The sequence below is a fragment of the Pavona decussata genome, unplaced genomic scaffold, assembly GCF_977016875.1.
Source record: "Pavona decussata unplaced genomic scaffold, jaPavDecu1.1 SCAFFOLD_254, whole genome shotgun sequence".
NCBI lineage: Eukaryota > Metazoa > Cnidaria > Anthozoa > Scleractinia > Agariciidae > Pavona > Pavona decussata.
Window position 1 is genome coordinate 1351275 of NW_028145657.1, and position 20203 is coordinate 1371477.

At 38.3% G+C, this 20203-nt stretch overlaps 2 protein-coding genes across 2 annotated transcripts in view; both read left to right on the forward strand.

The window, feature by feature from the left end:
• LOC146456483 (uncharacterized) overlaps positions 1-20203 on the forward strand; it is a 101805-nt gene that overhangs the window by 20826 nt on the left and 60776 nt on the right. The window contains exons 18-33 of the mRNA XM_085093050.1: positions 96-167; positions 496-567; positions 1518-1589; positions 2360-2431; positions 4164-4235; positions 4660-4731; positions 5059-5130; positions 6081-6152; positions 6937-7008; positions 9516-9587; positions 10694-10765; positions 10902-10973; positions 11435-11506; positions 12485-12556; positions 16768-16839; positions 17159-17230. Of these exons, the coding sequence (XP_084949176.1) occupies positions 96-167; positions 496-567; positions 1518-1589; positions 2360-2431; positions 4164-4235; positions 4660-4731; positions 5059-5130; positions 6081-6152; positions 6937-7008; positions 9516-9587; positions 10694-10765; positions 10902-10973; positions 11435-11506; positions 12485-12556; positions 16768-16839; positions 17159-17230 (1152 nt within the window). The remainder of the gene's footprint in view (positions 1-95; positions 168-495; positions 568-1517; positions 1590-2359; positions 2432-4163; positions 4236-4659; positions 4732-5058; positions 5131-6080; positions 6153-6936; positions 7009-9515; positions 9588-10693; positions 10766-10901; positions 10974-11434; positions 11507-12484; positions 12557-16767; positions 16840-17158; positions 17231-20203) is intronic.
• Positions 14015-16472, forward strand: LOC146456484 (uncharacterized). Its single transcript, XM_085093051.1, has one exon. It carries the CDS (start codon positions 15074-15076, stop codon positions 16418-16420), a length of 1347 nt encoding a protein of 448 aa, XP_084949177.1. The 5' UTR covers positions 14015-15073; the 3' UTR covers positions 16421-16472.

The window sequence follows — 20203 nt, forward strand, 5'->3', positions numbered from 1 at the left end:
AGCGTGAAAAGCAAATGGCTGGTCGTTCCTTTCCCTTTGGCTGCTTGGTTACAATATTATACGCAATGGATGACGATATATTGCCTTTATTGTAGGTACTTACAATCAAATAACATTCAGCACCTACCTAAAAGAGTATTCTCCAAGCTTTCGCACCTGAAGACCTTGTAAGTTTGTATCACTTTTTTTGGCTCTTGTGCCCATTGGCCGCTTGACAAACGCAGCTTCTTCTTTTTATTGTATGATTTTATGTATTTTTATTGTTCTCATATAACAAAAAAAATATATTTATATGCTATTAACCTGGGATTACATTACTTTCTGTCATTTTTTTTGGTCATTCCAGGAATTTATTTGGTTGCTGTTATTCTGCAGTTATTTGTTGCTTTTGTCTTTTTGTTTTCGTTTTTCTGGTGTGATTCATATTTTAATAATATATATTTTACAGTAGAATTGAGCCAGCGATTTAGAACGCATGCCTGTATTTTACCACAGAAAACTAGGGCGCAATCGAATTCAAGATTTAACAGAAAATGTTTTCTCGTCTCTGGAGACTTTGCGATACCTGTAAGTCTACTGAAGCTGTTTAAATCTTTCCCAATACCTTATTTTTAAGAAGTGTCAGAACAAACTTGTTTGTCTTATTTTTGAAATGCTTTTTATCAAAGAACTGAAACCATCACTTAACAAACAGTGTGATTCCATCCGCGCTAAATGATTTGTTTAGATCAGTTCTCTACAAGCCTCATTATTGCTTCATCGTTTCATCGTTTTATGTCCTTTTTTAACTTTCAAATACTTATTTTTGACATTTTTGACACATAATTGGACACATTTTAGCGTTCATGACAAGCTTACCGATTTTAATTGTATGAATATATTTATGCTAAGGTTTTTATTTTTTACTGGCACTTGAAAATGGCCTCGTAGAGGTAGAAACGTCGTGACTTTTTAGCGTGTATTTTCATTACGAAATCTATTTCAAAGAAATTACTCATAAAGCTGATTTGCCGATCAATTCCATTTCGAACCTTCAACATCCGCCGCAGGGGCAAACCTCCGGGCACTTGACTCATAAGTGCTCTAAGACCTCTCCTAGAGGACAAATTTTCAGCTTCAATAAATGGAAAGTGAAGTACTGAACAAGAGCAAAACGGTGAAAACGTTGAATCTGCAGAAGGCGGCGTACGCTTAGCGGTTAGGGCACCGAACTTTAAATCCAGTAGTAACGGGTTGAAGTCCTATCCTCGGGTTTGTAGATAGCCAACTGGTTTGCCTCCTGCCAGTTGGGATTTTAACCTTTTATGTTAAAATTTGATTAGTTGTTTCCCGTTATTTCTGAGTGGAGTTTCTGTAAACTAGCTTTGGGTAGCTAGGTGCATTTCCAGTATTGACATTTGACATTTCACAGGTAAATGCATGTGGAACAAAATTTGTAAAAGTGTTTGGTTCATATACTGATATTGGCTGGTTTGCATGACTTGAATAAATGCAAGACGTTTCTTTGTTTTCCTCAGGCATTTAGCATCGAATGCAATTGAACGACTACCAGTGGGAGTATTCTCCAAACTATCAAGTTTGCAGTATTTGTAAGCTATGCCATATTAGTATGTTGTTTGAAGAAGTAATTAAGAGATGAATTAAAAGAACTTAAGAGAGATACAAACAGCACAATGAACGAATGAGAACTCGAAGCAACTACATGTAGCAAACTGCAATCGCGGGGAAAAGCGTGCGAATGAGTTATGATTGGGTTTGATTTTTGCTTCTCATTGGTTGAGGTTTGCTGCAAGTCACAGAATACAGTAAAGCAAATGACCAAAGCAAACGCAAAGTTACTTTCGAAACTCAACTGTAGACCGTTCTATAGAAAGAAATGACGTCAAACACGGATTTAAGCAATAACTGGAAGTTTTTGGAAATTTGTCATGTGAAAGCACGGGTTTGTCACATTTTGGCAGGTGTACAAGGGTACAAGCAAACAAACTGGGCAAGGCCTGAAATTTTTGAATCTTGTGAAAACCTTTTAAGGGAAAATTGTACGTACGTTTTTCTCAAATGTGACGGTTTTATTGTCATCAATTAGCCCAGGTCATTTTCACGTTTGCCATTCCTTTCAGTGACGACCACCTCAAATGAACGACAGAAACACACTGCAGCTAAGTAACAATAGTCTTCAAAGTGACATTCAAAGACTATGCCATTTTTCCTTTGTCTTAAAAGGCAAAGAAACACGGCCAATTAAACGCAGTCTTATTAATCTCTTTAATCTTCATCTACGATAGATAGCTCAAAACCCCGGAGTGAATAGAGCAACAGCTGAACAAGAAGCTAAGAATAGTTGGTTCTTTTAATTTAGGAATCTCAATTGGAACAAAATTCAACAACTTCCTGCTGGGATATTCTCCAACCTGACGCTGCTGAAGACGTTGTACGTTTAATGCCTTTTTCTGTTCTATAGTCATGTGCTTGAAAAATTAAGGCCGTTTGCAAACGAGTTTACTTGCTAAATTTCTTGAAAATTTCACTTGTTCGTATATGAAAAAATGTGAGCAAGTTTTGCGTGACGAATACGCTAATAACGCAGCCGTTTGGTCATGAACAACTTTTCCGTGACAAGGTTTTTCTTGAATGGTTTTTCTTGTTTGTAAATGACACCCTATGTTGTGAATAAGGAGATCTGTTAAGGAAAACTTGCTTCTGTAGCTCCAACCTAAGGTACTTGAGATATCAATCCAGACTTTCTTGTATATTAGAGAGGCAGAGGACGGGAGCAAATAAAGATTGGTGAAACGAAAGTGGTATATAGTATGTACCGTTTACTGCTATTTTTTGAGGGGGAATCCATTAATTCGAGGGGAATAGATTAACGCCGATGACATCGTAGGCTACTTTTTTGATCTCATAAATAAAATGCGGTGGATTCTGATTAACGTGCTGTGGAATACATAAATTACAATAGAATGATGTTGTGTTCTATTTTAGGCTTATCAAAAGGTTTTGAACCAGTTCGACAGGTTTATCAATGGTGTCATGGTCTATTTTCATCTTATTGCAGTCATGATCGGTATAACCGGTTTGAAAGGTTAACAAAGGCCAAAATTCTATTGGAGTACGCACCGTAGAGAATGAGCCAGCGCTCCAGAGTAGTCAGCTGTTTACCCCTGATAGCTGAACGTGCGATCCAAATTGATCAGAAGTCATTTCTCTGAAACCTGAGCCAGCGATCTTGTCATCCTGTATCCACGGTCAGTGGTCCCAGCTCACCTAACATGAAATCTGAGCCTGCGATCCTTTTCCCTTTGTCAGCGGTCTTCCCCAAGATAATGAGTATTCTCCTTTTCATTTCTATTGTTGCTGACGTTGCCTTTTCCTCCTCCTCCTCCACATTTCCCTTCTCGTCCTCTGCCTCCTTATTTCTATTTTTGGTGACGTTGTCTCCTCCACATTTCCCCTCTTCTCATCGTTTGTTTGAAGGCTATATCGCATGACAATATCACAATGAAAGCAATGATTTGGAACAGTTTCCTTTGTTTATGGGAATATGGGAATTTTTAGCGTCTAAAACAAAGGACGTTGTGTCGTCATTGACTCTTAACTGGAGGCACTCAAAATTAGGTTGTTCATTTGGGCATTGATCATCACTTTCTTAGTGAGGTGAAAGCTTGACAAAGTATTTTAATATTCAAAAGACGTGATCAAACACCGCACAGAATTTATTGTTTTAGACGCTAGAAATTCTTATAAACAAAAGAAACTACTTGGGAGGAGGAGGAAGAGGTAATTTCACGAAAAAGAGATAAAGCTGCATGTAAATGTCAACCGGTTCATAACCTGTTGGTAAGCCTAAAATAGAACACAACAACTTAATGTATTCCACAGCGCGTTAATGAGAATCCACCACATTTTGTTTATGTTTTCAAGAGAATAGCCTATGACGTCATTGCCATTAATTTACCCCCTCCAAATTAATTAAATTTCCTTTAAAAAAAGAGAAGTAAACTGTGCATACTATACTACTAATAAATGAAAATATTTATGAAATGAGTGTGTGCTCGGAGTAGGTTGTCCATATAGATTGGCCATAGTATTTATCATCATATCATACGCCGTTTTCTCAGCCATGAACAATTAAACTCTAATCAACATTTCCAATTTTTCAGGGCGCTTTGGTCAAACAAAATCCGTCATCTTCCAGAGGAAATATTTTCCAAGCTATCGACGTTGTTCGCACTGTACGTTGCATTGTCCAATCCAAACTTTGACCTTATTAGCACTATCGAGATTTCTGGAATAAACATTACATGATTTGTTTTCTTCTACGGATCTGGGTGAAAGTGAAATCCAAGTTCTTCCTAAAGGAATATTCTCCAACCTATTGCAGTTGGTTGCCTTGTATGTTTTTTGTTTATTTGTTTGATGATTACTATTTTTGCGTGCTCGCTGCTTTTGCTGTTTACTTACTTAAACTGGGTGTTTCCTTTTTGACTGTGAGCCTTAACATATAGTCTTGACAAAAAGGAAACAATATAAAATGTGGGATAGCATGAACTGTTAACTTTATAGCGTGAAAAGCAAATGGCTGGTCGTTCCTTTCCCTTTGGCTGCTTGGTTACAATATTATACGCAATGGATGACGATATATTGCCTTTATTGTAGGTACTTACAATCAAATAACATTCAGCACCTACCTAAAAGAGTATTCTCCAAGCTGTCGCACTTGAAGACCTTGTAAGTTTGCTTCACTTTGTTTGGCTCTTGTGTCCATTGGCCGCTTGACAAACGCAGCTTCTTCTTTTTATTGTACGATTTTATGTATTTTTATTGTCCTCATATAACAAAGAAATATATTTATATGCTATTAACCAGGGATTACATTTCTACCTTTCATTTTTTTTTGGTCATTCCGGGAATTTTATTAGTTGCTGTTATTCTGCAGTTATTTGTTGTTTTTGTTTCTTGTTTTCGTTTTTCTGGTGTGATTCATATTTTAATAATATATATTTTACTGTAGAAGTAAGCCCGCGATTTACAACGTATGCCTGTATTTTACCACAGAAAACTAGGGCGCAATCGAATTCAAGATTTGACAGAAAATGTTTTCTCGTCACTGGAGACTTTGCAATACCTGTAAGTATACTGAAGCTGTTTAAATCTTTCCCAATACCTCATTTTTAAGAAAGTGTCAGAACAAGCTTGATTGTCTTATTTTTGAAATGCTTTTTATCAAAGAACTGAAACCATCTCTAAACAAATAGTGTGATTCCATCCGCGCTAAATTATTTGTTTAGATCAGTTCTCTACAAGCCTCGTTATTGCTTCATTGTTTCTTGGTTTTACGTCCTTTTTTAACTATCTAATACTTATCATTGACATTTTTGACACATTTTTTGACACATTTTAGCGTTCATGACTTTCTTACCGATTTTAGTTGTATGAATATATTTATTCTAAGGTTTTTATTTTTTACTGGCACTTGAAAATGGCCTCGGAGAGGTGGAAACGTCGTGACTTTTTAGCGTGTATTTTCATTACGAAATCTATTTCAAAGAAATTACTCATAAAGCTGATTTGCCGATCAATCCCATTTCGAACCTTCAACATCCGCCGCAGGGGCAGACCTCCGGGCACTTGACTCATAAGTGCTCCAAGGGCCTCTGCTAGAGGACAAATTTTCAGCTTCAATAAATGGAAAGAGAAGTACTGAACAAATGCAAAACGGTGAAAACGTTGAATTTTGAGGAGGCGGCGTACGCCCAGCGGTTAAGGCGCGGAACTTTAAATCTGGTAGTCACAGGTTGAAGTCCTATACTCGGGCTTGTAGATAGCCAACTGGTTTGCCTCCTGCCAGTTGGGATTTTAGCCTTTTATGTTTAATTTGATTAGTTGTTTCCCGTTATTCCTGAGTGGAGTTTCTTTAAACTAGCTTTGGGTAGCTAAGTGCATTTCCACTAATGACATTTGATGTTTTCACAGGTAAATGCATGTGGAGCAAAATTTGTAAAAGTGTTTGGTTTATATATATTTTGGCTGGTTTCAATGACTTGAATAAATAGAAGATGTTTCTTTGTTTTCCTCAGGCATTTAGCATCGAATGCGATTGAACGACTACCAGTGGGAGTATTCTCCAAACTATCAAGTTTGCAGTATTTGTAAGCTATGCCATATTAGTATGTTGTTTGAAGAAGTAATTAAGAGATGAATTAGAAGAACTTGAGACAGATACAAACAGCGCAATGAACCAATCAGAACTCGAAGCAAATACATGTTACAAACTACAATCGCGGGAAAAAGCGTGCGAACGAGTCACGATTGGGTTTGATTTTTGCTTTTCATTGGTTGAGAAGATGACGCGAGTTTTGCTAAAATTCACAGAATGCAGTAAAGCAAACATAAAGCAACGCAAAATTACTTTCGACACTTAACTGTAAACCGTTCTATAGAAAGAAATTACGTCAAACACGGATTTAAGCAATAACTGGAAGTTTAATTTATGGAGATTTGTCATGTGAAAGCACGGGTTTGTCACATTTTGGCAGGTGTACAAGGGTACAAGCAAACAAACTGGGCAAGGCCTGAAATCTTTGAATCTTTTGAACACCTTTTAAGGGAAAATTGTACGTACGTTTTTCTCAAATGTCACGGTTTTATTGTGATCAATTAGCCCAGGTCATTTTCACGTTTTACCTTCTTTTTAGAGACGACCATCCCAAATGAACGACAGAAACGCACTGCAGCTAAGTGACAATGGTCTTCAAACTGACTTTCAAAGACTATGCCATTTTTCCTTTGTCTAAAAAGGCAAAGAAACACGGCCAATTAAACGCAGTCTTATTAATCTCTTTAATCTTCATCTACGATAGATAGCTCAAACCCCGGAGTGAATCCAGCAACAGCTGAACAAGAAGCTAAGAGCGTTTAGTTCTTTTTATTTAGGAATCTCAATTGGAACAAAATTCATCAACTTCCTGCTGGGATATTCTCCAACCTGACGCTGCTGAAGACGTTGTACGTTTAATGCCTTTTTCCTGTTCTATAGTCATGTGCTTGAAAAATTAAGGCTGTTTGCAAACGAGTTTACTTGCTAAATTTCTTGAAAATTTCACTTGTTCGCATGAAAAAAGGTGGGCAAGGTTTCCGTGACGAATACGCCAACAACACAGCCGTTTGGTCATGAGCAACTATTCCTTGACAAGGTTTTTCTTGAATGGTTTTTCTTGTTTGTAAATGACACCCTATGTTGTGTATAAGGAGATCTGTTAAGGAACACTTGCTTCTGTACATCCAACCTAAGGTACTTGAGATATCAATCCAGACTTTCTTGTATATTAGAGAGGCAAAGGACGGTAGCAAATGAAGATGGGTGAAACGAAAGTGGTATATAGTGTGTACCGTTTACTGCTATTTTTTGAGGGGGAATCCATTAATTTGAGGGGAATAGATTTGTCAGAGCTGGAGGAGCTGTAAGTTATTGTACATCTTTCCCCATATATTTATTGTTAGAGTTTTAAAAGCCAAGGTAAATCAGATTTTTTTAGCTTTGTAGAAATGGTAAATGCCGTCAAAAACATAAATCCTTAAAACTATTGCAATCGCCACTGCCAGTGCCGCCTTAAAACCGAAGAGAATGATGTATTTTAGTGTCAAAAAGCGTTTAGAATTTGGGAAATGACTAACACCCCCCTCTCCCCTCCCTCTCCCACAAAAAAATCCTCGCCCCACACTAAAGGTCCTGCCTTCTCCTAACTAATGATTATGACTGGAACCACTTTTTTTACGTGCTTTTTAACACCTCGCACTTTTATGTTTTATTTTCTTTCAGGAATTTGACTTCGACTAACATTCAACATTTACCGCCAACGATATTTTCCAACTTATCGAAGTTGCTGTACTTGTATGTTTTTTTATATGTGTATATTAGTATTTTCTGCCTCGAATCAGTCTACTTGTAAGTTGTTAAATTTGTCAGTGCCTATACTATTATTTTCTGCGGTTTTTCTTTTCTGTCTTATAGGGATTTGAACCCGAATGAAATTGGACATCTGCCTGCAGGGATATTCTACAGCCAATTGAATTGCTAGAATTGTATTTTTGCTTAATTAACTGTGTCTTTTGGTTGTGCAAGTGAAATATCTCTGAACAATGGATGCGACAATATCAGTATACACAAATGCTACAACTGATCGACACTATAGCTTGCTGTAACTGGGTAGCACCGTAACTGTCTGGAAACTCATAGAATACAGAACAAATAAATAACACTTCTTTGTGACACCGTTGATTCTAGAAACAATTCTAGTAAAAGGTGACCACATTGTGATGGTTTGAGTGTACTTTACCAGAGTAAAGCTTGATTTGTAACGAGTTTCCTCCGATATCTTCCTTTGGAAGGCCATTTGAATTGTTTCTAATAAACTATAATTGTCGTTTTGTTTTCATGCAGGCACTTGCCATCAAACAGGATCCAGTATCTGAGCAGTGGGATATTTTCTAGCCTTTCACGTTTGAAGATCTTGTACGTTTGTTCAGAATTTCTTATCTCTTCCGATCTTACAAAGGCGTTTTTTTGTGCCCCTGATCGTGGGCCGGTGGATGGGAGAGTGTTGCTGCTTGAGGAGCTAACGCTACCTTGAGAACAGGGGATTGAGCAGGCGCATCAGAGTAATTTGAAATGTTATGAGGAGTTTTCCTACGAAGTATTCCCGTTTGAGATCTGTTGTCGTGGTTTCGTTGTAGGGTCGGAAAGACAGTACCTTGGTTCAGCAGATGTGAGTGTGCGTGCTGTAAAGAAAGTGGTTTGTGAGTGGCGGTGAAGACAAGCGTTCGGAGTTTAAAAAAATTCAAATGATCACAACCTAACTTCCATTTCAGCTTTTTTTTATCACACTCCTTGGAGGACTGTACCGAACTTATTGGGTAGAAACTCTGTTGAAGTGGGCACTCAACTAATGATTATAGGTGGAAAATTCTGTCTTTTTGTGAGCGTTGACTCTGAGTCTTAATCGCTTAATCGCAGGTATAATCGTATTCTCCAGTCTCCTCTTGCATTCTTCTTTGTTCGAATCTTTTCATCTCTCGAGTGCTGTTTGAAATCGGGCTATTTCTAAGATCCTTATACTCAATTTTCATCTAGATATAAATCTCGCTGATCACTCTTCCATCAACTTCTCTTGGAAAGTAGGTAACAAAAATGAAATACGATCGGATAAATCTATCTTTCTTTAAAATTTCTGATTCGAATATTTGACACTCCGGAATATACTCGAGGAGTACAACCGAGGTGTGAAAAGTTCGAATCAGAAAATGTTTTGAAAGTTCACTTTTTCCGTCTACAATTAAATATTTCATACCTACTTGCCAAGAGAAGTTGATGGATGAATATATTGTTTGTGAAATCTTTTTTTTTTAGATTTTAGATCTTACACAGAGTTGCTGTTTAGTTGTGTTGCTAAAGCTCACAGAGCCTGCCTTGTATACATTGAAAAAATACGTCTTCTTTTTCTTCCTTTTTGCAGGAACTTGTCGCGCAATAAAATCCAGCAACTACCTTTCGGAATATTTTCCAACCTAACGACTTTAAAGACATTGTAAGTGAGCTGAGACCGAGTCGACTGGTTATTATAATGGATTGAAGAGTGTTGTTGATTTGGGAGCTAACACTACCTTGGGAAGAGAGAATCGAAGAGGCTCATTAGAGTAAAATGAACTGTTATGAAGCATTGGCGTTTGAGGTGCTAAAGAAGGTGTTTTTCTGCGAAGTATTGGCGTTCGAGGTGTGTTGTCGGGGTTTTGTTGCAGAGTTTGTAAGGTAGTTCCTTAGTTGAGCAGCTTGTGAGTGTGCTTGATGTCAAGAAAGTGGATTGAGGCAACCGCCGACCGGTTGGCTCAGTTGGTAGAGCACCGGGCTCCCGTGCGGGAGGTCGCAGGTTCAAACCCCGGCCGGGCCAACACTAAGGGTCTTTAAAATTGATTGAGGAGAAAAGTGCTGCCTTTGTAATGACATCTGCAAATGGTTAGAGTTTCTAGTCTTCTCTGATAAGGACGATAAATCGTAGGTCCCGTCTCACAACCCTTCTTCATAATAACTTTGTGGGACATTAAAGTACTCACACACTGTTCGCAAGAGTAGGGGACGTAGTTCCCGGTGTTGGGGTCTGGCCTTCTATCTTTCACACTCATGCTTGGGTTGAGTGGGTGGGTAGGTGAGATCTAATATGGACCGATAGCGGCTGCCAGAGGACTTCCGATCTCACCCCATAGAATTGTAAACCACCATGAGACTTGGTGATATGTGCGGTATATAAGAATTCATTCATTCATTCATTCATTCACTCATTGTGAGTGGCGGTATAAAGGAAAGCGCTTGGAGTTTAAAAAAGATATGAAATGACCACAACGCAACATCCTTTCCAGCTACAATGATCACCCTCCTTGGAGTAGTACCGAACTTATTGGTAGCAACTCTGTTGAAATTGGCACTAAGCTCTTGATTGTAGATGGAAAATTCTGTCTTTTTGTTACCGTTGACAATGAGACTTAATCGCATTTCTTCAGGTACAATAATATTTTCCAGGCTCTTCTTGTTCTCTTGCTTGTTCACATGTTTTCATCGTTCGAGTTCTGTTTAATTTGTGTCGGCTGAAGTTCATAAATCCTGCCTGATATATTAAAATCATAGTTCTTATTTTCGCAGGGGTTTGGGGTACAATAAAATTCCACAACTACCTTCGGGAATATTTTCCAACCTGACGACCTTAGAGGACTTGTAAGTTTGACATTTTACCTATACATTTTGGTTTGTAGCTATAGGCTATCTTTTAACAATAACAAACAAATTGTTTTCGATACTGTCAATGTCCTGACTGAATGAAATGACGTTTGTAATTTTTTCTTTTCAACAGATTCCTTTTGCATAATGAAATTCGAGATTTACCTCTGGGAATTTTTTCGAAGCAGTCAGCGTTGGTGTTGTTGTACGTGTGTTGCACGCTTGTTTCGTGTTTTCCTTATCTTTTAGAATTTTCGGCACGGGGTTCTACTTTTTATTAGGTGATGTCCTTTTAAGCTATGTTAATCTTATTTATGGCATGAATAAGGAATGCCATGGCTGGATTTATTTGCTGCTACGCATATAGCTGACTTATTTTACTGTGCCATGCTGCTGTTGTTGTTCTTCTTCTTAAAAGCGGTACGCAAGAGACCAATAAGGAAAGCGACGTAGGAGATGGCGCAGCCAAATTGGAGTGTTAAGGTTGATCGGACCTTTCCGGAGAAGGTGGTGTTTCTGGGCCGAGACCAGTATTATTGTCCGCGGTCTCTTCTTGTACTCTTCCTTGTTCGTATGTTTTCATCCCTGGAGTTCTGATTACTGTGTATTCCTAAAGCTCATAAAGCCTGCCTTATACATTACAAAACATATGTCTTCTTTTCACAGGAATTTGGCGTACAATAAAATTCAGCAACTACCGTTTGGAGTATTTTCCAACCTAACAACTTTAAAGACATTGTAAGTTTGGCATTTTACATGTGCATGTTTTTAGGTAGAAAGGGTCCTCTAACCCCAGCTTTTAAGTTCTCACATTTGTATGGGGGATGGTTGATGGCACTACATAATATTAAGACTATCAGTTGAGTCACTGGCAGAGATGGGTTACTCAGTGAATACACTATTATGGAAAACAAATTCATTTGTTTTATTGAAGTGGGTAAGTTTATCCTGTAGGGGAAATTTGAGCTTTTTCTAATCTAAGCGATTTTTAAAAGACCGGCAGGGGGTGGGGGCGGTTCCCATATAAAAGTGACAGGGATAAACTCGAAAATTTTAAAAAGAAGTCCTAAAAGGTATCAGAATTATGTTTTGTGGGCATGATCTGAACAACTTTTTTTATCATTTTATTTTAGAGGTACCAAATCAGTTGATTGGCATTTGCTGCCTGTCATATTTTTTGGCTCATTTCCTTAAAAAGTACCACAATGTATCTGATGAAGTAATTTTAGATTTTAACACCCAAATATTCACCCATAAAAGGTATGGCGATCACCCCTTCAATTTTATATGAGATCCCCCCACCCTCTTACCGAGGGTATTTAAGGCGACATAAGGCGACTTTAGGCGACTTTAGGTCCCAGAGTAGGCCTTGGTGTTCTTCTTCTTAAAAGTGGTACGCAAGAGACCAATAAGGAAAGCGACGTAGGAGATGGCGCAGCCAAATTGGAGTTTGAAGGTTGATCGGACCCTTCAGGAGAAGGTGGTGTTTCTGAGCCGGGACCATGCAGTAATGTTGTCCGCAGTCTCTACATTAAAAACATGTCTCTTTTCACAGGGATTTGGCGTACAATAAAATCCAGCAACTACCCTTTGGAATATTTGCCAACCTAACAACTTTAGGAACATTGTTTGGCATTTTACATATACATGTTTTTGACACTTTATTTCAATGTCCTGACTGAATGAAGTAACGTTTTTGATGTTTTCTTTCAACAGAAACCTTTGGTCAAATGAAATTCAAGAGTTACCTCTTGGGATATTTTCCAAGCTCTCAGCTTTGGAGTTGTTGTATGTGTATTGCACGCCCGTTTCGTTTTTTCCTTTTCATTTAGAATATCCTCTATGGGGTTCTATTTTTTCATGATGATATGCTTTTAAGCTATGTTTATCTCATTTATGACACGGAACAAGAAATTCTATGGGTGGATTGTTATTGTTATTGTTCTTCTTCATAAAAGCGGTGCGGGAGAGACCAAAGCGGAAAGCAATGTAGGAGCTGGCGCAGCAAAATTGGAGTGTAAAGGTTGATAGGACTCGGAAAAGATGGTGATTTCTAACCTTAGACCAGTTCTACTAGTGATGGATGGAGAGTTTTGTTGGTTTTGGAGCTAACACTACCATGGGCAGAGAGGATCGAGGAGGCACATCACAGGAAATTTAAATGTCATGAGGAGTTGGTGTTTGAAATACGGCAGAAGAAATGTTTCTGAAAAGCATTGCCGTTTGAAGTTTGTTGTCGATGCTTTGTTACAGGGTCGGTAAGGCAGTTCCTTGATTGAGCAGCTTGGAGTGTGCTTGCTGTGAAAAAAGTGGTTTGTGAGTGGCTGTGTAGGGAAGCGTTTGGAATTAAACTAATACAAATGAGCACATCGCAACATATATTCAATCCAGGCTATTGCAGTAACACTCCTTGGAGAAGTTCCGAGCTTAATGTGCAGAAACTCTATTGAAATGGGCACTCAGCTGATGCTTATGGATGGCAAATTCTTTGTCTTTTTTGTTACTGTCGACATGGGGTCTCTTTTTGCATTCTTGCCCTTTCGTATGTTTTCATTTCTCCAGTACTCAGGTTCTGATTAAGTTGTGTTTCTAAAGCTCATAAAGCCTGTATTATAAGTTAAAAATAGCTCGCCTTTTTGCAGGAATGTGGGGTACAATAAAATCCAGCAGCTACCTTCAGGAATATTTTCAAACCTGACCTCTTTAAAGAAATTGTAAGTATTACATTTTACGTCTACATTTTTGGTTTGTATTTTATAAATAGTGACAGGCCTGCGCGACTCTCACGTGCGTGTTTTAGCCGTTTTTAGAGTTTTGCTCTCACGAGTATACCTTTGAGAGACCTACCTCTTTTGTATGAAATTAGAGGAGGTTCCTTGTAAATTTCTCTGAGCAATGGTTGTCGTTCTATTAAATGCCAGTTTTCCATTAGTATTTGTTTCAAGTTTGTAACTGATGGGTGGTATTGCGTGACAAAAGGCAAGATTCTCTTGTTTGTGTGAGGTTTTTGTTGAAGGGCCTGTTTTCTATTTTCAAAAATCACTTCTGAGAGAGTTCTCTGCACTAGATTTTTTGGATAGCCTCTCTCGATAAGTCGTGATTCGAAATGTTTGATTTTTTCTTCAAATGTTGTTTTTGTTGAGTTTGTCCGGAGAAGTCTGAGAGCCTCTCCTTTGATGAAACCTCTTTTTACTCCTGGTGGGTGACACGAGGAGAAATGCGTATACTGGAATGACGGACCAGAACCACAAAAGATACCAGATTGGCCGCAAACGCCGTCTCAGTGAAACACTTTCGCCAGAGAGGCTAATCAAACAGAGTGAGGAGGCAATCAAGGCTCTCAAAAGACATTCCGACAAGGGATCTCGCCCCAAGTCCCTGCAATATAAAGCTCGCGCCAGAATCAGAGCTGACAATGACTTTAAGTCGGATATCAAACGTATTCGCAACCAAGCAGAACAAGGCATCGTAAGCGCTCTGACTAGCTTTCACGAACGTCAAATTCAAAAGCATAGAATCGCTTTAAAACGCCAGAAACGGCCTATAGCTCCAAGAGACACGAAAGTGGTCCATCGTAATACTGATGGAAATAAGAACAGATCTAGATCAGAAATAGCGCACTCGGCGAAAAGTGACACCAATGTAACAACAAACAATGTAACTAAGATAGCCGAGAGCATTCAGAATAAGTTCAACGAATTCAACAATCTGCTGTCAAAATTTCAGGAGTCTTTCAATAAAGACATGAAACAGTATACCTGTCTGTTATCTGAATCCCCTAATACTAACGAGGGAAAAAGGGTCACAAACAATCCAAGTGTAGCACACAAAAAACGCAAAGAACGTAAAAAGTTCAAACGCATAGCACAAAAACACGAGACTTTTGAGGCTAACAAAAAACATATTAAAAAGCTCTCCAATATAGAACTCACAAGCGACCAAGTAAACCTCGTGGCGAAAGGACTTAAATTCATTCCAACACCCGTGACAAATGATAATCTAATTAGACGCCAACTCTTGCAAGACTTTAATGACTTTGCAAGAAGAATGCGCCTCCAATACATATTCCACGGGAAAAACGAAGAACCTCATCCTTTCCACGTTAAGTCTAACTGGGAACTACCAGTACAACCATCGGTTGCTTTGGAGAGTTATCTTGAAAGGGTTAAATTTCAACTAGCGGAAATACAAATTTCAAAGCTTAAGAATAATCTGCCTCCCGCAGAACGCAAAGCACTCAAGGACTTGAAAAACAACACTTAAATAAACATCAAGAAAGCTGACAAGGGAACTACATCCGTTTTTATGAGCTTAGCAGACAAGAAGACCGAAGGACAAATCCAACTTGACAACATAGAGCACTACAGACCTCTCGACGAACCCATGGTTGAAGAAACATCTGTCAGAGTTGAACAACTAATTACAGAACTCTACCGAGAACAACATATCGACGAAATGACTAAAAAATGGCTTTGTCAAACACAAAATCCTCCTCGAATTCCAGTTTTCTACACCCTCACAAAAATACACAAACCGACTCCAGTCGGTAGACCCATAATTTCAGGAGTTTCAGGTCCAACAGAAAGGTTATCAGCATTTGTTGACAAACTACTACAGCCGATAGCACAACAGCAGAAGTCATATCTCAAAGATACAACTGACTTCATTAATTTCATGGAGGGAACTAGAGTCCCAGAGAACACAATTCTTGTCTCAATGGACCTAACGAGCCTTTATACTAACATACCGCAGGAGGAGGGAATCCAAACAGTATGCAGAGCATACAACTCTTTTTATAAAGACCAACCTCTTATCCCCACGCGGTTCTTGGAAAAAGCGCTAGGCCTTATACTTCAAGAAAACTCATTCCAGTTCTGTGGTAAAAATTATCTACAAACACACGGAACTGCCATGGGGACAAAAATGGCAGTCGCTTTCGCCAATATTTTTATGGGCAAAGCCGAAACAGAACTCCTTAACCGAAGCGCATTCAAACCGCTCGTTTGGAAACGATATATTGACGATATCTTCTCCCTCTGGGATATCAACAGAGAGGAGTTACAACAGTTCATTGAACAAGCCAACAATCACCACCCTACCATCAAATTCACGGCTGAAATTTCTGAAACGGAAATTACATTCCTGGACACTGTGGTTTATAAAGGCAACAGATTCATTACCGAATCAGTGCTCGATGTACGCACTCACTACAAAGCTACTGAGACATTCCAGTATACGCATTTCTCCTCGTGTCACCCACCAGGAGTAAAAAGAGGTTTCATCAAAGGAGAGGCCCTCAGACTTCTCCGGACAAACTCAACAAAAGCAACATTTGAAGAAAAAATCAAACATTTCGAATCACGACTTATCGAGAGAGGCTATCCAAAAAATCTAGTGCAGAGAACTCTCTCAGAAGTGATTTTTGAAAATAGAAAACAGGCCCTTCAACAAAAACCTCACACAAACAAGAGAATCTTGCCTTTTGTCACGCAATACCACCCATCAGTTACAAACTTGAAACAAATACTAATGGAAAACTGGCATTTAATAGAACGACAACCATTGCTCAGAGAAATTTACAAGGAACCTCCTCTAATTTCATACAAAAGAGGTAGGTCTCTCAAAGATATACTCGTGAGAGCAAAACTCTAAAAACGGCTAAAACACGCACGTGAGAGTCGCGCAGGCCTGTCACTATTTATAAAATACTAATACAAATGAGCACATCGCAACATATATTCAATCCAGGCTATTGCAGTAACACTCCTTGGAGAAGTTCCGAGCTTAATGTGCAGAAACTCTATTGAAATGGGCACTCAGCTGATGCTTATGGATGGCAAATTCTTTGTCTTTTTTGTTACCGTCGACATGGAGTCTCTTTTTGCATTCTTGCCCTTTCGTATGTTTTCATTTCTCCAGTACTCAGGTTCTGATTAAGTTGTGTTTCTAAAGCTCATAAAGCCTGTATTATAAGTTAAAAACGGCTCGCCTTTTTGCAGGAATGTGGGGTACAATAAAATCCAGCAGCTACCTTCAGGAATATTTTCAAACCTGACCTCTTTAAAGAAATTGTAAGTATTACATTTTACGTCTACATTTTTGGTTTGTAGCTATAACGTGAGCTACCTTTTAACAACAGCAACAAAATGTTTTGGACAATTTAGTGTCCTGACTGAATAAAGTAACGTTTGTAATATTTTCTTTTCAACCGATGGCTTTTGTCAAATTAAATCTCAAATGAACACAACGAAGCTTAACTACAATTCCGCAGGTCAGACAATAATATTTCCCAGTCTCTTCTTGAATTCGTGCTCTTCCGTATGTTTTATTAATCTAAGGTGTGTTCCTTATATATTAAAAAGCATGCAACACAGTTTCCTTTTTTTGCAGGGATTTGGCGTACAACAAAATCCAGCAACTACCTTCAGGAATATTTTCCAACCTGGTGACTTTAGAGTATTTGTAAGTTCGGCGTTTTAAATATACCTTTTTGGCTTGTAGCTATAGACTATCTTTAAACAACATCAACCAAATTTTTTTCGATACTTTCAATGTCCTGACTGAATGAAATAACGTTTGTAATTTTTTTCTCTTCAACAGGTACCTTTTGTGTAATAAAATTCGAGATTTACCGCTCGGAATATTTTCCAAGATGCCAGCGTTGGAGTTGTTGTACGTTTGTTGCACGCTTGTTTCACTTTTACCCTTTAATTTAGAATTTTCTGCATGGGATTCTATGTTTTTGATAGGTGATATACTTTTAAAAAATGTTTATCTTATTTATGGTATAAAATGGGATATACTGAAAAGATTCCGCCGCTTAAGCATCGTTAGGTCTAGTTTAATACCGAGAATACGAATACATTCTATTTAAGTTACCTTACAACTGTGACAACTTTAAAGCTAAAATCTTTGCGTTTTTTAAGGCTACTTTAAAAGAACTAGCTGTCTGGAAATGCTGTATTCTGATCTGCAACGATAACAGCGACGTAAACAAGATTGGTTTTATCACATTTGATAATCACGATAAAGTCATCATATGTTGGTGCGAAACCTAACTTTCATGCTTCTAGTGCCGATAGCATGGTTAGAATTCATAAAATAACTTTCACTGTTAACATCATTATTTGTCCATCGTTGTTGTAATTTAACTTTTATTCGTCCCGTATGCACATAACGTGTTTTCTTTTCTCACAGGTATCTCCAGTTAAACGCAATTCAGCATTTACCCCCTGGGATATTCTCCGAGCTACCGAAGCTGAAGTATTTGTATGTATGGTAACATTATATTGTGTCTTACTGTAGAAACCATCTATTAAACCCAACATACTTTTGTTTTCTTACCACACGGAAATTCCGGGTGTTACATCTGTGTTGCTCGGATAATTATTGCTATTACCTTCCTGTTTTTTCTGAAGTCGTACAGGGGGGCGGATTCCGTCCTCCCCGTGACTATTAAAGCTATGATAATGAAAAATCGAAGTATAAATAGTACGTCCAATGATGCTTCCTTTAAGGTCAGCAACAAGAAGTGATGGCGTCAAATTGTGTGGTACTTACGTCATAATTACCAAACAGCGGCCATCTTGGTCCGCCATCTTGGATTTCTGGAGTTCCCCAAAACTTCAGGAAAACGACAGCATTGAACGAAAAGTAATCAAAACTACTAAATGAACACGAATATAAGCTAAAAACATAAACGTTACTGTAATAAATTAATTTTTTGGTTCGTACGGGCAGAAGGCTATGAAGCTTGTGATCTTTATCCTGTACGATTTCTCTAAACAGAGAGTTTCTGATCTCTGGCCTTCTGCAAAACAAGGTTGGGATTCCTAGGGATTCTAGTGAATCATGTCTCGAGGCTTGGACGTGTCTCTCATCTCTACTTCTCTTCACGCTGAAACTAAAAAATGTTCTATCTCTTTTAGGGTCATATATTCAAATAACATTAGTCATCTTCCTCAAGACATATTTTCCAACCTACTGGAATTGGAGGCCCTGTGAGTTGATTCATATGTTCATCCTTATATTGCGTGTCTCTTCAACACGTTGCTGTTAACTTGACGTGTTAACACGATTTCAACTTGTTTAGGTGTTAACAAACATTATAGGTCATAGACCATTATGTTTCGAAGGAAAGAGGGGGTTGAGCAGATACCATATCAAACTCTCGTAGCGCCTTTGCAAAGGAAAATCAAATCCCGTACTGCGAGTAAAGTTATGAAATATCTTGCAAAGTACGCAGGGAAAGAAAGTTCGTGGAAATCGTTTAGTACAGGAAGAACTTATCACCAGAGCGTCTACAATCAACGCAACTGCAGGACTGTGTACTGTTTACTTAAAGAATATCGTTGGTTTTTGTCTAGTATTAACTGCCAACTTAAGGAAACAAATAAACAAACAAACAAAAAACCGTCGAGTAATGTTGCTGCCCAAATAAACCGTCAAGCCATTTATTCATCCTTCATGTGCATATTACAAACTCACAATATGACCAGCTCCCAGTTGGCTTGAGAGCTCAGTTGGTAGAGCACTGCACCGGTATAACAGTTATCATGGGTTCAAATCCCGTTCAAGCCTGGATAATTTTTCAGGCTTTCTTTTCACAGCTGCTTAAGTTGCGTAAATAACTGTGAGGATCTGTGTACGATTCAGATGGTCTATCTGTTGAGCTCTCAGCCAGTTGTTTATCTACGAGAAGTCCGTTATTTTTTGCCGAAACACATGCGAGCGCCTAAAAATCGCTTACCTCGACGACAAGCACATCAAGTCAACTCGTGAGAGGTGATTATAGCAGACTCTCGCATGTTTTACGCGCTCTGTTTTGGTAAAAGGAAGAAGTTACTCGTAATCCATGTAACCTGATATATTTTGTCTATAGCCATCTGGAAGAAAATAGGATTAGAAACATCACAGCTGGTTTGTTTCGGAATCAATGGCTCCTTAAACATTTGTGAGTAGCTACTTATTACGGTTGTAAGATTCTGAAAGTTAATATTATTATGCACATTTCAGGTGACACTATACAGCGCGCAACTCTCTAATGAAGATGCAAAGTAATGGAACTAAATGACAGACGATGGAATATTCAATACAAAGAAAAAAGCTGCTAAAAGAAATAGTATGATTTAACAATTCATTATACGAGGTCTAGCTCTGCAGGCGTTTCTGCATGGAGATTAAAACACGTAGGAACAACATGTACGTATGCCAAAGGAATCTGATTCTGATGGAACGGATAACGTTCTTTTTTAGGTTTCCTGGTCACGTTTACACTGGGTTTTGGAAATTTAATACCACGTAACTTTTTAAAACAACATACTAAGAACGCGTCAAACTCAAAATAATAATTTCACCTTGGTGTATATTTATTTCCTTAATATATTTATATTTCTTAGATTTTTGCAAAACAACGATATACGCTCCGTTCCAAAC